Genomic DNA, 25,131 nt, shown 5'->3' with positions numbered 1-25,131 from the left:
TGATCTGATTTCTCATCTCTGGCTCTGCGTCCTGTGCTCCTACTTGGAGCTCTTGTCTCCCGGAGCCTTGCTGCCACCCACGTTCAGGCCGTCCCCTGTGGCAATCGTTTAGTTGGACAAGGGGCCCGCTGTGGGCTCCCAGGTCCTCCTACGATCCTACTGCAGGCCTGAGGACACTGCTGGCAATGATCCAATGAGCTGTAGTGGGGACACAAGCCACCCCTTTATCCCTATTCCCGGCTTCAGGCACAGAACCCGCACGCAGTGAGTGTTTGGGGCCAATACCCCAAATCACCCAGGCTCTTTGTCGTATTATTAACAGGTATCACCAAGTTGGCACCACTCTTCATTTTATCACTATGACCCCTCCCACACTCTAAGGCTCCTCCCCCAGTCTGCACTCCATTTCCCCTCCTGTCCCACTCCTTTCTCAGTAATTCTAACCACACAGCACCATTTGTTGCTGCTATACTTGCCTCCGGTGGCAGGCTGGGAACGTATTTTGGGACACCATTACTCATTCATTCAATAAATGCGTGTGGAGGACCTGATATTTTGGGGATTGGGGATACAGAGGTGGGTCAAATGGCTGAGACCCTTGCTCTCCTGGGGCCTTGTCCTAAGGTGGGGGAAGGGAGATAGGACAGAAGAGGAGCCAAATCATTATGAGCCTTGGTAAGAAGCACCCTAGCGAGAGTCAAGCCAAGGGACGCACCAAAAAGGACCCGAGGTGGCAAGGTGCATGGCGGAGTGACTTTGGGTTGGTTTCCCAACTCCACATTCTTCTGGTTGCCTCCATCACCCCAGTTACCTCCTCTCAGGCCCCTTACAAGATCAGCTTTTGAGGCTACCAGCCCTGCAGCCTCTGTCCTGGGGCGACCCTCTTGTGCTCCTGGGATGACCTCAGTTCCAACCGAAGCCCACAGTTCCCATCACCACGGCCATACAGATGACTCACACAGGGTTATTTCTAGCCTCCACCTTTCAGCTCAGCTGGGGGCCAGTAAATCCAGCTCAAGACTCAACATGTTCTAGAGTGGCCTGGAGCTTAGAGAGTGAAGTTACTTGGCCCAAAGTACAAACAGAAGCTGAGCTAAGACACGAGCCAAAGTAGCCAAACTCTGGCCGCCAGCTCTTACACTTAACTTTATAATAAACACAAACATCTGCTGTTTGCAGTGCCAGGGATGTTCCGGTGCCTGAGAGAAGATATACTAATTCACCTAATTGCTGCTCTCATATTTATCATTATTGCGGTTTAATATCATTATTAGAGCAACCAGGAGGTACAAGTTATTGAAGCACTGAGAGGCAGCCTGTCCCGTATGGGACCCCTCATTTGCATCGATATCTCCCGAGAGTGAGAAACATCATGCCCATTTTACCCGTGCAAAAACTCAGGCAAAGAGGAAGAACAGACCCAAATCCAAAAAGGCAAGTATTTCCTAGTCATGAACTCAAGCTTCCCTCGTGCACAGGGCTACTGGGTGAGAAGTGGCAATGGGAGATCTGTTCTTAAAGGTGAGTGGCTCACAGACCTGCTGGCCATTCATCAAAAGCCACTTCATTTCCCTCCTGGGAATAGCTAGCCATTTCCCACCCTCCCTTGCAGTTGGGTGTGGTCAAGGAACCCAGCGCCAGCCAGTGGTACTTAAGTGGAGTGATGTGTACCATACACAGGCATGGATCATGGCTGCCCCGAACATGATCCTCCATGTGCTTTCCTCTTTCCCCAACTGGAAGGAGAGGGCTCTGAGCCCCCAGGGCCAGGTGGACCCAAAAGATGAGTGGGGTCAGGGTCCCTCCCCATGTGGAGAAAAGCTACCTATTAACCAGAAACTCCCTTCTGGGACTACTAGAGCAGCTAGAAATAACCTCATATTGTGTTTAGACTCACTCTTAAGGTTCATCTGTCACACCAACAACCATCACCCTGAGTAACGCAAAGTGTGACTTTGTGTATAATCTAAGGCAGGAAATGCCCGGATGGATAGACACCAAATTGTTCATGTAATTCCCTCTGGCTGAAGACATTATGGGTGGATTTCATTTCTTTCCTTTTGCTGATCTGCATTCTCAATAACAAATGAGTTATCACTTGGGTAAGAAAACACGAAATTTTTTTTTAAGGGATGACAGATGCCATGCTCACTAATTCAAAACCTCTGAGATCTGAGATGGTGTTGACCGGCAGCAAGATCCTTAGCCATGCGAGTCTTCTGTTGGTCATATGATTGTTTACCAACAGGCATATGAAATGTACATGAGATGCTAATAATAATAATGATAATGATGTGTTACATTTATAGCGCTTCCTTCACAAAAGTCTCGGGGCTCTTTACATTTCAGCACAATTAAAGGCAGCCTCAGACAAAAAAATCTTTTCAGCTGTGCTTTATAAAGGGAAAGCGATTCAGCCGTTTTGAACATAAAAGGAAGCCGATTCCACTAGATTAGATGACAGGGGATGGAATTTCATGTGCTCAGACCTCCCCATTTCCAACTCTTGTATGTTATATTTAGGACAATCAAACTGGCCCGAAGGGGCAAAAAAATCAGAAAGACACAAGTCCCGAGTTACACAAAAAGCAAGTTGAAATCTCACTGAGGCGCGGAGTTAACTGTCTTCGCATGAGGCAGGGGCCCCCATTTGTCTGTCAAAGACAGCGCGTGGTGCTGTTATCCTTGAAAGCATGGAAAACAGGGATGGATTTGGAGCGGGAAATAAATAATCTATTAAACAGCTCCTGATTGTTACCGGATTTAAAATGCTGTGCAAATGAGGTCCCATGGGACTTGATGACTACGTGGTCCCTGGGGGCGTGTAGTGGATGGACATCACACACCTGTGGGCAGGTCAGCCCCACAGGACTGACGGATGCCTTCAGACTCTGGAACCCGGTGATGGATGGGACCAATATACCTGGGACATTTTAAAAGCTCCTCCCGAGGGCATGGGGAAATGCTTCTTCGTTTTGTCCTGGGGCACACAGCCCAAGCACCTCTGTCACAATGACATGTTTATGGGATGCCCATAACACTCTGCTCCCTCCTACTCCCACCCTCTGGACAGCATCCTGATGAAATTCTCTGTGTTCCCAAATGCTGAAGGATGAACACCTAGCCAGATGTAGTGGTACATGCCTGTAATTCCCAGCACACTGGGAGGCTGAGGCAGGAAGGTCTTTCCTGGGAGCCCCACACAGATGGAAGTACCAAACTGACAGTCAGGATAGCTCCTAGTCACTCTCCTCTGCCCGAGCCATCGGGGCTGGGTTTGCTGATACCATCACAGCTCTGCACCAATTAAGTTTTGACACATGGAACCAACCAGCTGAGTGTCAGAGCCTGATGCAGCCAGGCCATCAGGAAACTCCCTGAGTAGTGAAGGTGGCTCCTAGCAAGCCACTTGCTCTGTCTTCCCAGCACATTAGGGTATATAAACTCCACATTCTTTCTAAGCATTCTTGAGGCCCTGCTATCATCTGGCCCCTGTAGCCCTTTCCCCGCCACTCTCCCCTCCTTGTTTACCTGTTCTCTTCTGGCCCTCAACATACCCACATCATTCCTGCCTCAGGGCCTTTGCGCCTGCCATAGCCTCATCTGGACAGCCCTTTCTCCACTCTTGGTGTGGCCACCTGTTCCTTCTCAGTAGTTCAGATGTTACTTCCTTTCAGAAGCCTCCTCTGAGTCCCCTTCAAAGGATCCCGCCTGTCACTCTGATGTGTTCATCAGCTTGTTTATGGCCTTCACAGTACATATCACAAGGTTTTCATTATCTTATTTGCTTAATGTGGGATTGTCCCTCTCTCCCATGGGAATGTAACGGTCTGGTATAAGCCCCAGACACTGTGTTCTGAACAGCTATACTGCAGCCTGGCTCTCAGCGTGAGTCTGATAAAATGTGCGCTGAGGCTCACAGTGGCCCTCAGGCCCCTGCTGGTGGGAACAAGGGGACATTCCAGCCCCTCACCCACTTTGGACCCGTCAGTTCACCTCTAAGTGCTCCCTGGCAGGAGCAGGTTTCCATGGCACGTTGGAAGCCGGGATCGGGGGCAGAGCCTGCATTTCTACCAAGCTCCCCTGTGGGGTTGGTCAGGGACCCACATGGAAAAGGAGCAGGTGGGGTCGTTTTGGAATTGCAGAAAATGACGGCGGGAGCAGGGCTGGGGGCTCTCCGAGGAGCCCTGAGCTCTGCATGGGAATTCCGCGAGGTGCTTAGGTTCTGGATTGAACTGTTTGTGGGGGAAGAGGGGAGGAGGAGCGTGTTTCTCAGTCAGGGATGTTTTGGGAAGAGGACAGGAATGAAAGAAAGAAAAGAGAATTAACAAGTCATCTGGGGTGTGTATGGAAGAGGAGGCGTGTGTGTGTGTGTGTGTGTGTGTGTGTGTGTGTGTGTGTATGTGTACACGCCCATCCTGGCTCCACAGGAATTTACAGAAGCACATAACTATGGAAAATCAAAGCTCCACAGAGACTCAGTTCTCAAAGCCAGTGGTTCTCAAACTGATGTGTGTGAAATCTTTTGGATTTTTCTAAAAAAGAGGCCCAGGCTAAGTGCAGCAGGATGGGGCGTGGGCACCGCATTGTGACAAGTCCTCCTGGTGATTCTGATATGACCAGAACTGTAGAACCCCTAGGACCCGGAACTGCTCCCAGGTGGGGCCCATCCCCTCACTGACCTGGCTCAGGCAGCCATGGCAAAGAACGGCCATACCAGGCTAGCATTCACTGGCACATTTGCTCCTTTCCAGGTCCTGCCACTTACTTGTTCTACGACCAGGACAAGGGCTTCCTTGGCCTCTTTGACCTCAGGGTTCCTGTCTGTAAAATGGGTACAGTGATCAACAGGAGACCATACAGAGGCTGCCTTGAAGCGAGGTGCCTGCTGAAGGCTGGTGGAATTGGCCACATTCCTGGTTTGCTTTTGAGGGTTGTGTGTTTGTCCTACCCTTCAGCCAGGGAAATAAGTCTGCCAAAGAGGATCAGCCAGATCACCTCTCACTTCAAGAAACTATGTGAAGGATTTAATCTCTGTCAGGCCACAGATTTTCCAACCTCTTTTCCAGAAGTTAAAAGGACACTGTAACCTTGGTGACAAAGCTTTCTGGAAAGAAAGGAGCATCTTCTTACCCCCTAGGGCCTGGACTTGGTTTTAAAAACTCCACCTTTAGCTGGTTGTAGTGATGCGTGCCTGTATCCTAGTACAACGGGAGGCTGAGGCAGGAAGATCATAAATTCAAGCCCTGCCTGGGAAAATTAGGAAGACCTGTCTCAAAATAAAAAATAATAAAAGACTCGGAATGTAGCTTAGTTGTTGGACGGCCCTGAGTTCAATCCCCAGTACTAGGGAGAAAAGTTTCCACCTGTAGCTGGACTGGATTCATTGGGTCCACAGTGGTATGAGAGGCTGAAGGGTGATCCCCAAAGATGCCCAGGCCCTATTCCCTGGAAACACTGAGTGCTACCTTAGATGGCAGAACGGGGCTGCAGATGGGATTAAGCTAAATGTCTTGAGATGGGGGATTATCCTGGCTCACCCGGGCGAACCCTAAATGTAGTCATGACTCTCCTCATAAGGAGGAGGTAGGGGGAGATTTGCCCACAGAAGAGGAAGATGATGTAGCCATGGAAACAAGATGATTTGATGCTGCCCTTGAGGTGGAGGGAGGGGCCAGAAGCTGCAGAGTTCAAGGAACAGGCTCTGGGAAAGGGAGGAATGGAGCCTCTGCTGCAGCCTGGCCTTGATTTTAGTTGAGTGAGGTCCATTCAGACTTGAATACTGTCTGCGAATAAAGGTGTGTTGCTTTAAGCCATGAAACTGTGGTAATCTGCTAGAAATGGGGGACAGGGAGCTCCTGGGCACTTGTGTTTTAACAGCCTTGTCCCCTGGTGGCCCTGGCAGAAGGGCAGAGCGACCTTCCTCTGGGAAGCATCTTCTTAGAGAACCCAAGAATTTGGTCAAAGTTGGAACAAAATCCTGTGACAAACAACCACTTCCACCCGCTCATTTTACAGATGCAGAAACAGAGGCCCAGGAAAACCAGCAGCTGGCCGGAAGGGCGTGAGACTCTGATTCAGCTCTTGCATTACTGGCTTTCCAATTCCGTTTGGAGCTTTTAACATGAGCAATTATGCGGGCTGTCGATAGCTTTGCAATAATTCCATAATGACCCAATCGTGAAATAATTTCGCCATCCCCACACTAATTTTATTTGTGGATATACCAATGGGGTAACTAGTTGGTTATTACTCATTCCCTGAGAGCCATACATACTGCATTACAAGGATGCTAATCTTAGAAATACTTGTTAACTTCGATGATAATTACTAAGTAATTGGCTCAAATATGCCATTGTGAATTTATCCAGAGTGTGCTAGGTAATTATCCGGTCTTATGCTCCCTGTAAAATAAAACCTCTGTCCAAAAACTGTTCCAGTTGGTTGGCTAGCATCCAATCATCAACTTCTGCCAGTCAATCATGCGAGTGCAAGCGATTAATCAAATTACTCAAATATTTGGATTCAAATCCAATGTTCAGAAAAGAAATCTGGATGGTCAACAAGTGGGTGGTCCTGAATGGAGGAGCAGGGTGCAGGGAGCCCCTCCGCAGGATAAATATATCACAACACAATAACAGGGAATAAACACCACTTCATTGGGGCTCGTCTGACATCCTCACACAAAATACCTAAACACTCCAGAGACCAATTACATGTCCCAAAGCTGCAGAGTCTTTATCACGGTGCCAGGAAGAGGGTGGGCTCCGTGAAATCCGTAGGTGGGTATGGCATGTGGGGCGGGGAGCTCAGAGCTTGGACGGAATAGAAGAGGGCTGCAAATGCAGCTGGCCTGCGGGATGCGCCCTGCATTTTCATAATGACCACTCGATTTTCAACGGTGGCTGCTAACTGGGCCATCCGCTCCCAATTAGGCTGCCTCGGGGAAGGTTCCAGGAGAGGGAGGCATGGTAACTCTGAAAATGTCGGAGGACAAGGAGGCAGCAAGTCCTTAGAAAGGTCAGGAAGCAGAGGAGACAATGGGTTTCAGATTTCTAATCAGAGAGTGGAAAAAAGAGTAGGTTTAGCAGACTAGCAGGCGAGGAACTGACCCAAGAGAGAGTTGGGGATAACAGTTTAAGGGCGGAGTAGTAAGAAGGAAAGCAGGGGTGGGGAAAAGACCACCTTTCAAGCGGACCTGTGCGTCCCAAGTGAAGGGCTCCTGATCTCCTGCTAAGAGGAGACCATATAAACTGGGTAACAGGGAAAAGAAGGCTAAAAGTGACCCCAGACTGTCCCTTTCCCAGCATCCATGTTCTTATAATAGGACATTACAGATCCTTCCATTCACAGGTAGAAACTATTTCCCCATGCCTTGAATCTAGCGGCCCGCAGGTGTTGCTTTGGCCAATGAATATTAGGCAATGTATCACGTGGTGAGGTGTGAAAAATACCTGTGTAGCAGACCTTCACCTCTTGCTGAACTGGGAACTTGAGATCAGCATGGGAATGAGACTAAACTAGGTCTTTGGAGATAAATGCCATGTGGAGCAGAATCACGTCACCCCGGCTGATGGTCTACCAACAAAATGACAGGGGAGCAAGGGCGTCCAAGACTGACCAGACCCCCTCCCACCTACAAGATGATGACAAGCTCCTATGAGGGCATGGGTCAACTCAAAAGAGCTGCCTATGGATAAAGGGAAGCCACTGAGTTCTGGGGATATTGCATGATTACTGAACACAAGCTTACCGACCTCCCACTGCCTAATCAGAATACCCCAGGCCCCGAATTGATAGCTTGAGAGTCACTTCCATCCTAGGAGAACTGAAGTTCACTGTATTCACCCCGTTTAAGGTGAGCTGAATGTCTGCACCTGCATCTCCAATTCCTCAGAAGCACTTGCCATTCAACACACAGGCTCCAGTCACCCCACCATCTGCATAATCAATGGTGACAGGTGATAATGATTAGTAAGGTCTTATAAATTGACCTGAGGAGGGTTTGGCCTCACAAGGGAATAGAGCAAAGACACACCAACTCTTCTCTGGGCCTGCAGCTCCTGCTGGGATATCTCCTAAAGATGTGGGATTTAGGAATTTGGGTTCTTTATTGCTTGATCTGAATATAGGAGGGGAGAGCTCCTATGGCATTGCAGGCCGCACCAAGATCGTCACTGTTGTGACCGATTGTAATCTCATAAGGGAACAAACATCAGCATCTAGACACACACCAAAGGATTGTTTCACAACTGTTCAAATGAAACCAAATCTATTTTTTTAAATGCCTGCCTTACGTCACTGGGTGAGATCAGAAGGAGCAAGTCCAGGAAAGTCACTATCATCAGACATTCTTTTCATGTTAGTTCTCTACTGTAACTATCCCCTTCCATGCACCCAGAGACCACAGACTCTGTATGTTCAGAACAACGAAGGTAAAAATTGTGAATGATTCTTGCAGTGTCAATGAAAGCGACAATGATAGCTCAGTAGAATCTCAGTTTGAGTTTCAGCAAGTTATGGCCCGTGGGCTAAATCCAGCCTGCCACCTGGTTTTATAAATAAAACTTTACTGAAACACAGCCACTCCAATCCATCTGCACACTGTCTGTGGCCGCTTTCACAGCATAGTGGCAGAGCTGAGTGGCTGCTACGGTATCCACATGGTCTGCAAGGCTGAAAGTATTTACCATCAGCTTGCACTGGAAAAGTTGTGGCCCATAGTGTGGTGTGATCCACTCATTTTATACATGGGAAAAGCGAGTCTCAGAGCTGTCTTTATACATAAAAAGAGCAGAGAGGGGAAGAGACCCAATTTTTCTGACTCTATTCATGTTCTCTCCAGGATGCTGCTTTGCACAAGAGTGTAGCCTTAGAAGCATTTTCTGGGGACAGAAACAATCGCAAGTTAACTGCAAATGGCAAAACTGAAGACACTGCTTTAGCCAGAATGACTGATTAACCTGGACCGTGTTTCTCAGCTATGCCAGCCGCAGAGCTCGGCGAAGCCCCGGTGGGAGTCGGCTGGGACTGACCTGGTGATGATGGCCAGGTGGGGCGGGCTCATGCAGGCGCCCATGAAGAGCACCACGTTCTCGTGCCGCGTCTGCCGGTAGGCCATCACCTCCCGCTTGAAGGCCTTCAGCTGGTCCTCGTTGTCCCTCTCAATGTCGATCAGCCGGATGGCCACCTCGCCGTGCCAGCGGCCGTGGTACACCTGCCCAAAGCGGCCCTTTCCGATGAGCTCGCCAACCTCCAGCTGCTCGAAAGGGATGTCCCACTCCTGAAGGAAGATGCTGGTCTGGCTGGCCTTGCGGGGAAAGCTCCGGGCTGAGAGGAGGGACAGATTCATCTCCTCGAAGTCATCCTCGGACTCCTCGGCTTCGTCGTGGCCTTCCTCATTCTGTGGCCAGACAGGAGCAGAAGTCAGAGAGCCACCATTACCACTGCCCACTCTCCCTCAAGGTCATGCTGGGACTCTGAACACCCCTCTGCGTTTCTGTCTGTATTCATGGCCGGGACAGACATATAGCTCTGTTTCCCTGGATGGCTTTGGTCTAAAATCAGACTATAACAAAGGGCCTGAAAAGGATATCATAAAAACCCAACCCTTTTGTGCTAAGAGGGGAAACGGAGGCTCAGAGATGAGAAATGCTAAGGAGACCCCCCACTCCAGCTTGCTAGGACTTTCAGGATTTAGCACCAAGAGTGATACATCTCAGGGTGCTCGTTAGTCCCAGGAAAGCTGGGGTGCTGGTCACCCGGAGAAATGATACAACCAGACAGAGGGGAGACCTGAGTTCATACCTCTAGACTCCTCCTATCTAGTGCCAAATACCATACTGTTTTGATTTGTCTATTAGCATGCATGTGGTGTGATGACAGGCTATAAAATAGAAGTCTGCGCATAACGTGTGACAATTGGCAATATGGAGTGTCTTTAGCTTCCCCCAGAGGATTTGGAATTGATGTTTCAGAAGTTGGGAGAGGTCAGAGCTACAGACAAGAGGCCTGTGGCTCTTATAGCAGGGAGGAAGGTAGGAGCCGTGAGAATGAGCTATTCATGCAGTGTGCTTGATAGTCAGAGCGAGTGAGTTGGCCTTTGGCCTCTGTGACTTTGAGATTTTTCACTCTCTGACGCTACCTTTCCTCCTTATGACTTGGAAATAAGAAGATCTGCCCTGGGGTGGGGATGGTGCAAAGTTTCAAATTAAAGGAAGAGCTGTTTGACCACCTGCATCAAACATCAGTTGAGGTGCCTGAGAAGAAACAAATTCCTGGCTCCCGTGCACTGAGTCAAAATATCAGCAAGCCAGGACCGGGAACCTGCATTTATACTACCACGTGCATCTATATGACTTGAGCACACTTAGATATGGCCATCACTACAATGTAGGTACCACCCGCCCAGCATGGTGTCTGGGGGCTCCTGGGACTACTTTGACCCTTGGATTTTTTTGCTGGAATGTGAGAACAGTGGATGCTCAATCCAGGAGGATTCCCAAAGGGCCCTGGGACCTCATAAGAGCAGGTGACCTTGTAACCGGACACAAGTCTTCCTGACCCAAAATCCCCTGCGTAAATTTCATGTCACACTCAGGAAAATCAACCCAGAAAACTTGGCTTCTCCCAAGGACTACAAGAGTCCTAGAGGGACAGGAGGTTCCCTGAAAACCCTGCTTCTATTCCTTTTGGTTTAGGACATGTTGGCAGAGCCAAGAGGTTGGGACACCATGGTTCTCACCTGGGACACTTCGTTTATTCACTCAGGGGCTTGGGCAGGTGGGAAGGAGCCTCAGAGCACTCCCAGCACCCCACATGCCCACCATCCCTGCGGTCTCCATCTCCTCCCACATACTCTTTTGAAGGCAGCTGGGCATATCCCCTTGCTAGTCACCCTGCCCAGAGTTAATTTTTCAACTAAAAATGCAAATCCTTTGCCAACTTCCGCACAACTGGCTTTTCCGAGATGCACACCATATAATGGTCCATTAGGCTCGGTGCGGGGAGGGGCACCGCGCGTTAATGATCCTGGAGTTAGGACATCCATCACAGGCCAGTGCACCCCCACCCCCAGCCCTCTGCGTCATCAAAGACTTCAGTGGGCTTTGCCACAGCAGCCCCTGGAAAAAGCTGCTTTGCTGCTTGCTCTTCAGTTCTCACCTCCGAGGTTGGCTCCACTTCAATTTGAAGTAATGGATTTCCTTCCAAGCTTTAAAGAAAGAAAAAGAAACGCCACCCTTAGGTGAAAAGGCAGATCCATGTATTGAGTTTAGCCACGTATGAAGAATCCCAAAATGGGAAGCCCTTGCCACCAAGCCTGCATCTCGCATTGCATTTCAACACATGGGTCTAAAACAATGCTTCACCCAGCCACACAAAGAGTCACACAAGGATGTTATTTTAAATAGATTTCCTGAGATGCTCAGGACTCATTTTTCTTTATTGCTTTAGTTTCAATGCATCTAGCAGCTTCTTTATAAATTGGCCTAAATGCCATGTGAGGAAGATTCCTCAGAAGACTAAGTGTTCACTGGGGAATAATGAGTCTGATTTCTGAAGTTCACTCAGATTCAGAATTTTTTGGAGGGATCTGAAGTGTTCATCTGTCTTTCTGCCCATTCATTCATTCACTCATTCATTCATTCATTCAACTAGAAGTCTGTGTGAGGAACAGCACTAGGTCCTTAGAGGGATATAGAATTAAAATTGGCATGGGTCCACCTTTAAGGAATATCCTACCACTACTGAAAGAACTGAGGCGAGGGTGCAGATACCGTACTGTACAGAGAAGCTGAATGTGACACAAACTGAAAGTTGGGTGTGAAGTGAATAAATGCAGCATGGTGGGGATTCCCAAGGAGACAGAACTGCTGGGTGTATTTGAAGGTTCATGGTGCTTAAGCTGGAGCTTGCCAAGCACATGGAATCAGGATGTGTGCAACAGAAATAAGGAGCCTAGCCTGGACTGGAAGGGGTGTGTGTGTGTGTGTGTGTGTGAGAGAGAGAGAGAGAGAGAGAGAGAGAGAGAGAGAGAGAGAGAGAGAGAGAATATTATGGGATATGCCCTGGGTTGTCTTGTGCATGTAAGTTGGGGGGACCTCCTGGGGGTCTTGGGCAATGCTCTGTGCTGATGGTTTAACTAGGTGTGGAAGTAAGAAAATCTGCCCTGGTGCAGGGGTGGTACGAGTACGAGGGGATTGTCAAGTGCACAGTTATATGAGGGGATGCCTGGTGCAGTGTGCGTTAGAGGTGTATTTTGGGGCCATCTTTTCAGACCTAATGATGTGTGTGTGTGTTGGAGTTCAGAAGGGAGACAGCAGCAGGATTACCAAAAGCACAGAAGAGCTGGAGCAGAGGGGACAGGAGTCATGATGAATAGAAGCCCCCTTCCCAGTTCTCCAGTCTTAGCAGATTCCCTCTTCCCACCTCCTCACTGCACGTGGGTGGGGCTCCCCTAACCTGACCCTAGGACCCCAGCAAGCTGCTGACTCTGTACGAAGTCAGTCCGCTTCCTGGTGGGGCTCCTGGCACGTGAGAGTCTGAAAGACTTAGCAGAGGGGAAAGAAGAGTCATCACAAAGGTGCACATTAACCCCATATTTATAGGACAGCCTGGGAAGGCACAGTGAAACTGCATGAGGATGTTCTGGGTGGGACCGGGCAGCTGCAGTCCCTCCTGACACCTAGCAGCACAACTACAGCCCTCCTCCTTCTGCACCAAGGTGTCACTCCAGCCACCAGGGCTGCTCAATTATTTCCCTCTGCAGAGAGTTCCCATCGCTCACTCAAGTTTAAGCAGATCGCAGGCAGCTACTGACTGTGTTTCACTGGCACTCCCTGACTGTCAGTTAATAACCCGGAGTTCATCTTGCACAAATGGGGAGTTGGTTTACGCGCAGCAGAGAAGTAATCCAGAGCTACGCATCAGCGCAATATCCCCCGGCAAATTGCTGCTCCTCTCATTTCAGAGATGTACCATTTGAGTCCTTAATAAAATCCTGCTGTGGGTCACAGAGGATGGAGCACTCAGGGGGGCCAGAAGGAAAATCAAGTAGGCAAAGATGTGAGTGGATTAGCTGGTCAAATTCTAGCATAGCCCAGACTTCACTCACAACCAAACAAATGAAGGAAGGCGATTTCCCCTGGGCCACACATTGCCCACAGCTTGTGCAGTGGAAATCTGCAGAGAGGGAACCAATAGAACCCGCAGAGAGGGGGTGCAGGCCCAGGATGCAACACACAAAGATGTTTGTGGTGCTGCTGTTTGCAACAGTGAAATGTGAAGTAATGCAAAATCCAGCATTAGGGAGCTGGTTAGGGAAATGACTTTATACTAACAGGACAATTTACGTCCATTAAAAATGTCTCTGAAGAGTCTGGAATGATACAAAAATGTGATATCATAGCATTAAAAATAACAAAGCAGGACAATGATTGCATTTATTGTGGGTCACAATGATGCAAGTTATGAATAGAAAAAGCACACATAAATTCCAGCCATACGGGGATTGTCAGTGGTTATTTTCCAGAATATTCTAATCTTCCCAAAATACGCGTATGTTATATTTATAGTGGTATAAACCCAAGATCAGCAAGCTGTTTCCACAAAGGCCCGAGTCAATACTCTCAGCTTTGTGAGCTGTATGGTTTCTTTACAACTCCTTACCTCTGCTGCTGTACTGAGAAAGCAGCCAGAGACTGCTTTGTAAACAAGTAAGCGTGGTTGTGTGCCAATAAAACTTTATTTATAGAAACAGGCAACAGGTTGGAACTCATGGGCTAAAAGTCTGCTGATCCCTGCAATAAATCTAAATTATACTTCTAAAAGAGAGAGTATGATATAGATTAAATGGCCTTTCCTTAGGGTTCATCTATAGCCTAGGAAAGCTTTCTTTCTCATCATAGGGAGGGGGTCTATGGGCCCTGTGGAAATGGTTTGGCCCCTGGGCATCATGCTTGTAGCATAGAACCAGAGACCCAAGGCTAAGCTTGTTCCTGGGGTCAGCATCACCTTTCTTGTCACTGATCTCTGTGGGCGCCTTCTCTTGCCCCTGTGTCCCACTGCCCACCCCCTCCATCATTCCAGATGGCAGAGGACCTAAGCAGACCCAAGGCCAAACGTTCAGGGCAGGGGAAAAGGGTCTCTGCTTCACTTACATTGGATTCGAGGTCACCGGATGCAGGATGACCTGCGGCGCCCGGGTCGGCGTCTCTGGCACGGGCACCACATCTGAGAGCCGGAGATGGGACACAGTCAGAAACCAAGCATGGAATCCACAACTACCTTTACATTTGTGCCTGATTCCTGTGACACATGGTGGCGAATGATGTTTTGGCAATCATGGGCCCCAGGGGTGGCCAGTCCTGTCTCCCTTCATCAACCTCCTGGATTTGGCCTGCTGAGCTGGGCCAGGATCCTACATGACACCCTGCACAGAGCCCTCCTGTTGACTGGCTGCCAGGACCCTAAGCCCCTGGCCTGGAGCATCTGTTGGTCATCTCTGAGTCTTCCATACTTCTGAGCTCCCTTTGGGTGGATGAGACCACTTGGTTTCACATTTTCTCAATTCCCAACTTGAGCCCCTCTGACCGCCTCTCCCCTGCCCTGTGACTCTGGCCTCTACCTCACCCTGGCCTAGCTTTCCTTTCTCTCAGCCTTTCTACTATGCATGGGGCCTCCTTGGATCCCATGGTGCCCTTGGAACTGAACCACCTTACCTTACCTTCTCCGCTTCCACATCTGGCCTTTATCCTGGGGTGTAGGGGCCCCATTCCCACTCTCTTCGATCTTGTCTACCCCAACTATGTTCCCGTCCACTCATCCCAGCCACTCCTGCCTCTCAGCAGGGCTTGTGCAGAAGGGCTGTTGCCGGCTCACAAATCACTCACCTGGGAAGATGAATTGCTGCTTGTATTTGTAGTAGTGGGATGCTTGCAAAGGAAAGAAACATCAGAGTGAGTGCGTCCCACAGGTGCCAAGCTGGGCTCCCATTCCCCATCCTCCCTGAGAGTTTCCATACTTCTGCAGACGCTCTGAATTTCAAGGGACTAAGAGCATGTGTAAGGGAGTCAGGAGTGTAAGCATCCAAGCCAACCCTCCCATTCGATATCTTATAATCCCCCAAATCAGACCACTCTGACACCAAAAGTCATCCTGAGTTCCCGCTCTCCCTCCTTCTTACACACACACACACACACACACACACACACACACACACACACAGAGTATTGTAAAGCCATAAGCCCAAGTATTAATTCTTTCCCCCTTGGCTGAATGATTATGTTTTCCTGAGCTTTTCAAATTTTCTGTATTGAGGATTGCATTCATTTTCTTTCTTTCTTTTTGTTTTTGCTGCTATTATAAAGTACTACAAACTTAGTGGCTTAAAACAACACAAATGCATCCTCTTACAGTTTGGAGGCCAGCAGTCTGAAATGAGTCTTAAAGGCCTTAAAATCAAGGCATCTGCTGTTTTCTGGGTCCCCTGGAGAACCTGTTCTGCATCTTTAAAGCTGCTTGAGCCAACCACATTTTCTGCCTTGTAACCTCGTCAGTCCAATCTCTGCTTCTGCTCTGACATCACCTGTCACTGTCTTTGACCTCGCCTCCCTGTTATAGGATCGCTGTGATTACATTTAGGGCCACCAGGATAATCTAGGATAATCTGCCCATCTCAAGATCTGTGGCTTTATCACAACTGCAAAGGTACTTTTGTCATATAAGGTATCAGATTTAGAGATTCAGGAGTAGGACATGTGCTTTTTGTTCTCTTTTGGAGGGGGAGCATTATTCTGCCTACCATAAGCATGAATTAATTTCTGTGTTTAGGAAAACAATTATGTAAAAGAAATTTCCTGGACTTCACTGCTGATTCTCTGACCATTCATTTTGCTTCTGCCCCAAGTTGGGGAGATTGGACACTTTGAAGGATTCTAATTGACCGCTTACTCCACTGGGGTTCGGTGCCTGGAGTAGGGGGCAGGTTACACAGAGCTGCAGATGCCCTGGTAAATAAAATGGGCAGGGATATGAGTCTGAATTTCTGAGTCTACTTCCAGAAAGCATTTTATTGCATTCAGGGACGAGCTATAGCTAGGACTTGGCTCATGCAGTCTTAGCATAGTGGTTCTGAGCCTGGAGTCCAGAAGCTGACCCTGGAGGATGGACTTCTTGCTCTCCTTCTGGTTCCTTACAAAATTCAAAGCAAATCTGTCCATAGTCCCTTACACCTAGGGCTGGGATCATTATCGCATCAATATCCACATCACAGAGTGGACCTAAAGAAATACAGTTGGCTTGTAGCATCCACAGGTTCTATATCCATGGATTCAACCAACCCAGGATCAAAATGAAGAACCGCAGGCCAGGGATATAGCTCAGCGGCACAGGCTCCTGCCTAGCAAGTGCAAGGTTCTGAGTTCGATTCCTGGTACCAAAAAACAAAACAAAACAAAACAAAATGAAGAATTGCTATAAGGAAGTGGGGCCTGTTAAACCAGCACTCTGGTCAGGGAGTAAGGCAGGAGTACTGCAAATTCAAGCTTAGCCTGGGCAATTGAGTGACACAGACAGACCCCGTCTCTAAATAGAAAATTTAAAAAGGACTGGGGATATATCTCAGTGTAAAGGCATTGGGTTCAATCCCTGGTACTGAACAAAAAAAAAAAAAATGAAATTGAATTGCTATCACTGTGTGAGGCAGCTTGATTATAGTGATCAATTTGCAAGGTCTATGTATTTCAAAACGTGGTGTATATATATATATATATGATTTTGTCAGTTATATGCAAATATAAGAAAATAGTTTGAAAATTTGTATCTGCACTGAACATATACAGACATTTTTGTTGCCATTTTCCCTGAAAAATGCAGTATAGAATTATTTACATAGAATTTGTACTAGACTGAGGGTCGTAAATCATCTACAGATGATTAAAGGGTATGGTAGCATGTATGTGGGTTCTATGCAAATATCGAGCTGTTTTATATAAGAGACTTGAGCATCTATGGATTTTAGTATTCATGAAGATCCTGGTACCCTTAGGTCCTCAGGGATGAATGTATTAGCTGCCATGAATAAACAAACTCTCTGTATCCCCTCTTAACTAACAGACAAGGATGATTTATAATTAAGACACAATCCAATAGCCTCAAGCACTAAGTCATTTGTTTTGGGGAAACAAATGCAGTACTCATCCGAAGGGCAAATTTTATTTACAAGCTCCTTCAGGATAGAGAGCAATTCCCAATATCTCAGGATCCTAAACTCCCTGTGCTCGTAGGTGTGTGACAAACATTGGTTGAATGAATCACCTCTTTTTATCATAAACAAAACAGCAGAAACTTCTGCTTAGTTCATTTCTAGGGTATCTCAGATAGCTAGAATGCAGGTGCATGCATCTGGACTCTGGAAAGTGGGGTGTCCAGAGTGGGAAATGACTTATTCAAGATCCCAGGGCTAAGCTCTCAAAGAAAAGCTAGTTCCATGACTCTGGGGATCTTTTTATACTATTACATAACCTAGGTATCTCATTGCATGCAGCTGTTTTGTCAATAAGAGGCTAAAATTTTAAAAAGAAAAATTACCCAGGATTCTCTGAAAGCTTAGCTGGTCTCTTCCCCACTCCAGATCTGGAGAGGTTGAGGGATTGATTCTGAGTCTGTGGAAAAGGTTAGCTGGAGGTCGAATTCTTTTAAGGAGGATGGGCTGAGGAGTGGAGAGGAAGAATTGTTCTGGAGAACAGAGGCAGACAAGGGACACCTGGCAGATCCACCTTCCGTGTGCCACAGAACAGCTCGGTCCTGATGATCTCAAGGGGGACAAGTGGCCAGAGGAGGAGGAAAGACATCACCGGGAGACCTGTTGTCTCTGAGGATAATGACCACTGGCCCAAAGTAGCTCCAAGGAGCAGCGAAGGAGCTCAGAAAACAGCTCACGGGAGCTAAATGGCTCCTGGCTTTCTGCCATTGAGGAGGAGCTGTGATGTGGGAGCTGCAGATGAGGTAGGAGGGACAAGCAGGCTACACTGGATCTTTCCTGAGGGCCCCTCATACCCAAAGGCCACCCGAAAGAGCGATCAGAGTGGTCTTCTAGGAGGAAGAAGAATCAAGCCATTCTCTGCCTAACCCTTTTGAATGCAACTCATTGAGTCACAAGTAAAATCCAAATCTCTGCTCCTTCTAACCTTGCTTGGTGTCCTTTCCTCTTGTTTATGACATTTGGGCTCTAGGGACATTCTTCCTCTCCTTCATTCAGGAGGGCCATTCCCCTACTCTTCACCTGTAGAGCACAACTGTTTGTGACCTCAACCTGCACATGGTCACCCCTCAAATTTCCCCATTCCATTGCTGCTTCTGTTCACAGCCTTTACCACAATTTATAATCCTATTCGCTTGTCTCTCTCACTGAGCCATGAATCCTATGAGAACAGGGACCATTGTGGGTAGAATCATGCTCCCCACCCCACCCCCAAAGACATCCATGTCCTAGTCCCTGGAAATCAAATACATTAACTTATATAACAAAAGTGCCTTTACAGATGAGATTAAGTTAAGGATCTTGCAATGGAGAGATTTTCCTGGATCACCTGCGTGAGCCCAATGGCATTACCAAGGTCATCATGAGGGAGTCCAGAAAGACAGAGTCAGAGAGAAAGACTCACAGTAGATGTGATAATGGAGGCAGATGCTAGAGTGGGGCCACGAACAAAGGAATGTAGGCAGCTCCTGTAAGCTGGGGAAAATGCAGGAGACAGATCCTCCCCAAGAACTTCCATAACCAATCAGCCCTGTTGGCACTGGAACTTTATCCTAGGAAACGCTATTTTGGATTTCTGACTTCCAGAACATAAGATAATAAATTTGTGTTATCATAACACAAGTTTGTGGTCATTTCTCTACAGTGTTAATAGGAAACCAATACAGGGCCATGCCATCCATCCATCTATTATTTATTCATTCAACAAACATTTCATTAGTTGTTTGGTTGTAGATGATGTGTTTGGTTTTGGCTGTGATATGAATGAAGCAGACATCTCCTGGTCTTGTGGAGCTGTTATATAAATGTGGGAGACTGACAGTAAGTAAGTAAGTAAGTGAACATGGATTCATGGCCTGGATGGTCCATGTAGAAGGGACTCAGAGTCGTGATGGGGGAAAGTTTGGAGAGGAGGAAGCCTGGAACCCCAGAGGCCCAGCCTAAGTGAGGTCTCAGAAATCCTGCTGTCTCCACCAAAGGCAGATTCTGCCTCCTGTTTTTTCCTTGGAGGCACTAGAATTTGTCATTTCCTAGAGTGGTGTGTGCGTGCATGCTCATGTTTACTTGTGCATCAAGATGGCACTTGGTGGCCAATAAGAAGAAGCTATGACTACTCCAGTCTCAGAAGCTCCCAAAACAATCTCCTATGAACCTCTCCAAGCATCTTGCCACGCTGCACACCACAAGAGCTCTGAATCATTAGTCCCATTTTACAGATGAGAAACAGGCCTAAACAGATTTGTTAGCTGCTCAGAGCCACTGAGCAGTTAGGAAAGGTGTGTCTGTCCGCACAGCAAGCTCACCTCCATCCTATACCAGGCCACAGGGGTTCGGGGGAGGGCACAGAAGGAGGTTAACCCAGCAGGCTGTGCACATCACAAGCTCCACCAGGTCTGCAATGCCATACCTGGTTTTCTAATCAACAGCTCTTTTCTGAGGCAAATGGCTGTTAACCTCCCACCCCACTTCTGGACAAGAATATTCCAGATGAATCACTGCTAGGGACATTGTTATATCTAGATGTTAGCTTAAACAGCCGTCAGGGAACTCAACATCTGGCAGAGAACCATACCCAAAGCTCTAGTTCCCACCAACACAGGCTCAGAATCAAGAATGTGACAGCTGACCAGGTCCTCGTCACCCTAGGGGAGTTTTGCCAAAACTGCCTAAGATAGAGGAAGAAGTTCCTATTTTCTGTTTCAGCATTGCATTATTATTATTATTATTATTATTATTATTATTATTACTATTATTATTCAGCTCTAAAACTAATGCCTGCTCTTTGTTATTTACATTATAGAAATGCATATGATACCCACCCCTCTACCTCAGAAGAGCTCCTGTGAATTTCTTGCAGACTTTGGGCATTTACACATATGTATACACTTAAAAACATATGTATTTTAAATATTTTATAACAGATAGTTATAATAGATAGAATGTTATTATACCAATTGATTTGCAAATCACTTGTTTTTCCACTTAAAATGAACTATGGATATCCTTCCACGTCAGGAAATTACACTGAGCACTGCATTCTTTCAGTGGTCACGGAGCACAGGGTGCTACAGACAGATTACAGTCTACTCAGCCATTCCCCTCTTGCAGGGCACTTGAGTTGATTTCAGATTTTCACTGCTGTGTGCTTACATGGAGATCCCCACGCCCTGGTGAATGTATTACTATATATAAATTCCTAGAAGTGACATTGTTGGTGTCACTTAAAACTTTAACAGACAACGCCAAATTACCTTCTCCAAGTTTAATTTGATTTATTCTCCCAGTGCCAAAGTCCACGGGGATTTCACCCTGCTTCTATAATTCTGTCTAGGCTCATCTTACTTAGCAGCAATGATAAAAAATGCAAAAAGGGCAACCATGGCCATTTGTTATTATTGTGTTTATATAGTAATAAGGCAAGTAGCATTTGTTGAAATCTTTAATGAGACCAACACGCTGCTAAGCTTCAGATGTTTAGTCCTTCAGTGACTTTAAGGGAAAAGTACTATTATTTTCCCCCACTTTACAGATGAGGAAATTGAGGCCCAGAGAGGTAAGTGCTTTATATAACATGCGGATACTAAATGGTAGGGCTGGAATTTGAGTCCAAGCAGTCTGGCTCTGGAGCCCCCTCTTTTAACGGCTGTGTTCAAGTGCCTTTCCCTTCAGGAACCCTTAGTCCTGTTCCCAGTGAGGGCCAGGACCCTGACACGCCACATCATGGGACAGGCTGAGATTCACAGGCAGGCTAGCACAGCAAACCAGCAAGGCTCTTCCCCTGGCCAAGGGATGAAGGGGTTAAGAGACACAGTGACCACCTCCTGGTCACTCAGTTCTCTTTTCTGAAGAGGCCAGCAACTTCTTCTGGGGCCAAGAAGAGCTATGGTGCTTTTATGCACAGCTTTGCCTTAAAATGGCTCTTCTGTAGCCTTGGTCTATAAACATATATCAGTCCCAGGGAGAATGCACTGTCATTGGTGTCTCAAGGGGACAGAATAGCTGGAGGAAAGTATCCAGGTCCACCACCCTTCGGGGTGTCAAACGGTCTTTTGTTCATTTGCCCCTCTTCCAGAGCCGTGGAAGTAGACTATGCTGGAGACGGCAGCGGGAGCCGTCTCTCTGTGGAAGTGCCTGGCCACCCGTCTAACCAACTCTGTGGCACACACTGAAGTGTTCAGCCAGTGATTCACACGGTGGTCTCTACTGGCTGCTGGGTGAATGGCCCTCACACCAGGCAGATATAAGCCTGCCTCATACTTCACCTTAACAAAACTAACAACAAATCCCAAAGTTGCAAGAACTCACAATACACCTCAACTCTAAGGACACAGCCCAAATGCGGGTTTTTCTCTGCTGGGGGATTGTATCTAGGTGCTGCTCAGGTACAGAATGGAGGCTCCATGCACCGTGGGCAGCTCAGCTTGGAGGGAGGTATGACTTATGGCCGAGGACCAGGGATGTTTTTTCCCCATATGGCCCTCATTCACCTGGGAGAAAATCAGCCCATGACCAGCATTACCGGGGTGATGCTATCTAGGCATCGGGTACAATGTGGATGCAATGCCCAGGCTGTGCAAGTCCGTGTTTCACAAATGCTCTTTGCTCATACTGGAGAAACTCTCCTATGTGCAGCCTCTGGTGCCTTCACAAGAAGCTAAAAACGAGAATCTGGTTGCATCAGCCCCACGGTTCACCAGGGGCAGTGTTACCGTAAGGGTCCATCCATGGACCTCCTTGACCATCTCTGATTGCCAAACCGTTGCCTTTCAGCAGGGACTGGCCCCATTACAGCTTTGGCACAGACCCACCCCCCCACTCTCTCCTCCTCCGACACTGTACCCCTCCGCCTCTCCAAGCACAGGGTACCTGGCAGGTTGAAGTTCTTCTGCTGCCTGGTGCACTGAGGGGAAGGGTGCAGGGGAGAAGGCGGCGTGGCACTGGGAGGGAGCGGGGGTGCTGGTGAAGAGGGCGTGGAGGATGTTGTGGATGAGGGGTTGCTGCTGGAGTCTGGCTGGTAAGGGACAGGGATGTGGTCCTGCAGAAAGAAAAGAAAGCAGGGGTCAAGGACAGGCAGAGAAGCCGACACACCAGAGAGTGAGCTGAGCAGGGAGGGGCCCCACCAGCTTCCTCTGCAACCCTTGCCCACTCCGCAGTCCCCAGATGCTTCCAGAGCCCCGCCTGCTTCACCAGCCCCTTGCACACCCCCAGGGTGCATCCAGCTGTGGAAGGAACAGTGTCTGGAGTCAGATTCCCGGTCACTGTAGAGTGAGAGGTTACCACATAATGAAAGCCGCAGAGTGGACAGCCACCTGCCTGTGCTGCTTTGATTCTGGACAGCCCTTTGCCACGGGGCCCAGAGTACTCTTCGCCTCCTGACACCTCTCCTCCTGAGTGTTTATTAAAGAATCAGCAGCCTGACAGATACAGAGAGGGTGAGCGTGAGCCTTCAACATCTTTGCCCACATCTCAGTTGGAATCTGCACTCTCTCCTCTCCTTGCCCCTGGGTCAGCTCCAGAGCAAGGACAAAGACAGAAAACATGTACCCATCTTCAGAACGGCCAGGGTGGGGTAGGCTCACGAGCATGGTAGTGGGTAGAATGTCATCCTCCTGAGAGACGTGTCACCTAGAAGTTCAGAATCCAATCTTGTTTGGAACAGAAATCTTTGCCGATCCTCCTGGGTTAGGGCAGGCCGTGGATCCAATGGTAAAGATCCTTATAAGAGAGGAAAGCCACACGGCAGCAAAGGTACAGGTTGGACTGACGGAGCCGCAGTCAAGGATTGCAGGAGCCATCAGAAGCTGGGAGAGAGGCAAAGATGCTCAGAGTCTCCAGAACGTACCTTTGCTGATGCTGCCGGCTGAACAGTATTCTACAGTGTGGATGGCCACAGTTTAACCATTCACCCAGCAAAGGTCACCTAAGTTGCTTCCTGTTTTTGGCTATTGTGGATAAAGCAGCTATTAAACATTTATGTGCAGATTTTATGTGAACATATGACTTTATTTCTCTGGGATAAGTGCCCAGGAATGCAATTTCTAGATAATATGTTCTATGGTTTGTATGTGGATGTCCCTGAAAGTCTCATGCAGTCATGGAGCGGGCTTCTACAGTTTATGATTGATCCATGGTCCAGTGTTTGGATTATGGGTGTGACTGTACACCCACCGTGGGGCGGGTAGTTTGCATACAATGTAAGGGAAGAAAAGAGGCTGCTTGCTGCTGCTGTTCCTCCCTCCTCTTGTTATTTTTCCTGTTTTCTGCTACCATGAACTGTTGCCCTGTGCCATGTGCCACTCCGCCTTGGAGCCAGCCGATTATGGACTGAAACCTCCATAGACAGTGAGCTAAATAAACCTTTCCTTCCTTAATTCTGGGCGTCAGGTATTTTGTCTTAGCAATGAGAGAAAAGTAACCAAGACACTACGGTAATAGCAAATTTGGCTTTTAAAGGAAATGCAAAAATTTTTCTCCAGAGTGGCCGTACCATTTTACAACAGCTGTATGTCAGTGGTTACTTTTCTCTGGATCCTGGCCAGGGTTTGGAGTTGTCCTGTTTTTTATTCTGATACAAGCAGAGTGGTATCTCATTGTGATTTTAATTTGCATTTCTCTAATGTCTAATGATACTGCATATCTTTTCATGTGCTTATTAACCATCTGCATATTCTTTTTGGTCTTTATTACTATAGCTGTGTAAGTCTTAAAATTGGGGAGACATTATTCTTTCTTTCAATTTATATTTTTCCCAAAGTTCTGCAGGCTATTCTTATTATTTTGCCTTTTCATATGCTGTTCAGACTGGCCTTGAACTTTGTAGCCTAGATGGCCTCAAACTCACAATTATCCTCCTGCCTCAGCCTCCTGAATGCTGCAATTACAGGTATGTGTCACCACACCTGGCTTTATATAACATTGCAAATGATTTTTATTTTTATTTTTATTGGTGATACTGGGGATTAACCCAGGGCCTTCTCATTGAGTTATATCCTCATCCTTTTTTATTTCTGATTTTGATCCAAGGTCTCACTAAGTTGCTAAGTTGCCCAAACTGTGGCTCAAACTTGTGATCCTCCTGCTTCTTGAGTAGCTGGACCTGTGCCCAGCTAGTTCTCATTCATTTGGTGGGTGAATGGTTAAACTGTGGCCATCCACGCATTGCATTAATCTGACTAGGATCAAATAGGATTTGTGCTAAGCCTATCTATCAATTATAAGGAGAACTGACTTCTTAACTATCTTGAATTGTACAGTCCATTAATATAGTATGCATATTAGCTTCTATACCACTAACTGAGTAGCTTTTAAAAACAGAAATTTATGGGGGCCAGTGATATAGCTCAGCAGCATAGTGCCTGCCCAGCAAGCATGAGGTCATGAGTTCGATTCCCCATACCACCAAAAACAAAGCAAAAAAAAAAAAAAAAAAGCAAAACAAAACAAAAAACCCAGAAATTTATTTTCCTACAATTTTGGAGGCCAAAAGTCTAAAATCAAGGTATTAGCTCAATTAATTCCTGAACCTTTCAGTAGAATCCTTCCTTGCCTCTTCCTAGCTTCCAGTATCAGCCAGCGGTCCTTGGCATTGCTTGGCATGCAGCTGCCTCAACTCAATCTCTGCCTTTGTTGTCACATGGGCTCTCCTGTGTCTGTCTGTCTTTTTTAAGGATGAAAGTCATACTGGATTAAGGGACCACCCTACTCCAGCATGACCACATCTGAATTTGATTATATCTGTAAAGACCCTTTTGCAAAAGAAGGTCACACTTAGCAGGTCCTGGGCATTAGGATTTCAGCACATCTTTGTGGAAGATACAGCTCAACTTACTATAGTGTGTCTCTGTTTCCTTTCACTGCATTTTGCAGTTTTC

General features: G+C 47.5%; 1 protein-coding gene across 2 annotated transcripts in view; it reads right to left on the bottom strand.

Moving 5' to 3' along the window:
- The window catches only part of Ksr2 (kinase suppressor of ras 2), a 402,376-nt gene that overhangs the window by 53,209 nt on the left and 324,036 nt on the right, over positions 1–25,131 (bottom strand). For both annotated transcript variants that reach the window (XM_013520300.1, XM_013520301.1), the window contains exons 10-14: positions 22,127–22,295; positions 14,892–14,933; positions 14,160–14,232; positions 11,164–11,212; positions 9,036–9,403 (exon numbers count right to left, since the gene is read on the bottom strand). In XM_013520300.1, the coding sequence (XP_013375754.1) occupies positions 9,036–9,403; positions 11,164–11,212; positions 14,160–14,232; positions 14,892–14,933; positions 22,127–22,295 (701 nt within the window). The remainder of the gene's footprint in view (positions 1–9,035; positions 9,404–11,163; positions 11,213–14,159; positions 14,233–14,891; positions 14,934–22,126; positions 22,296–25,131) is intronic.

Source organism: Chinchilla lanigera, unplaced genomic scaffold (assembly GCF_000276665.1).
Source record: "Chinchilla lanigera isolate Chin_1 unplaced genomic scaffold, ChiLan1.0 scaffold00054, whole genome shotgun sequence".
NCBI lineage: Eukaryota > Metazoa > Chordata > Mammalia > Rodentia > Chinchillidae > Chinchilla > Chinchilla lanigera.
Note: the sequence above shows the minus strand (reverse complement) of the source record. Positions and strands in the feature narration are given on the sequence as shown.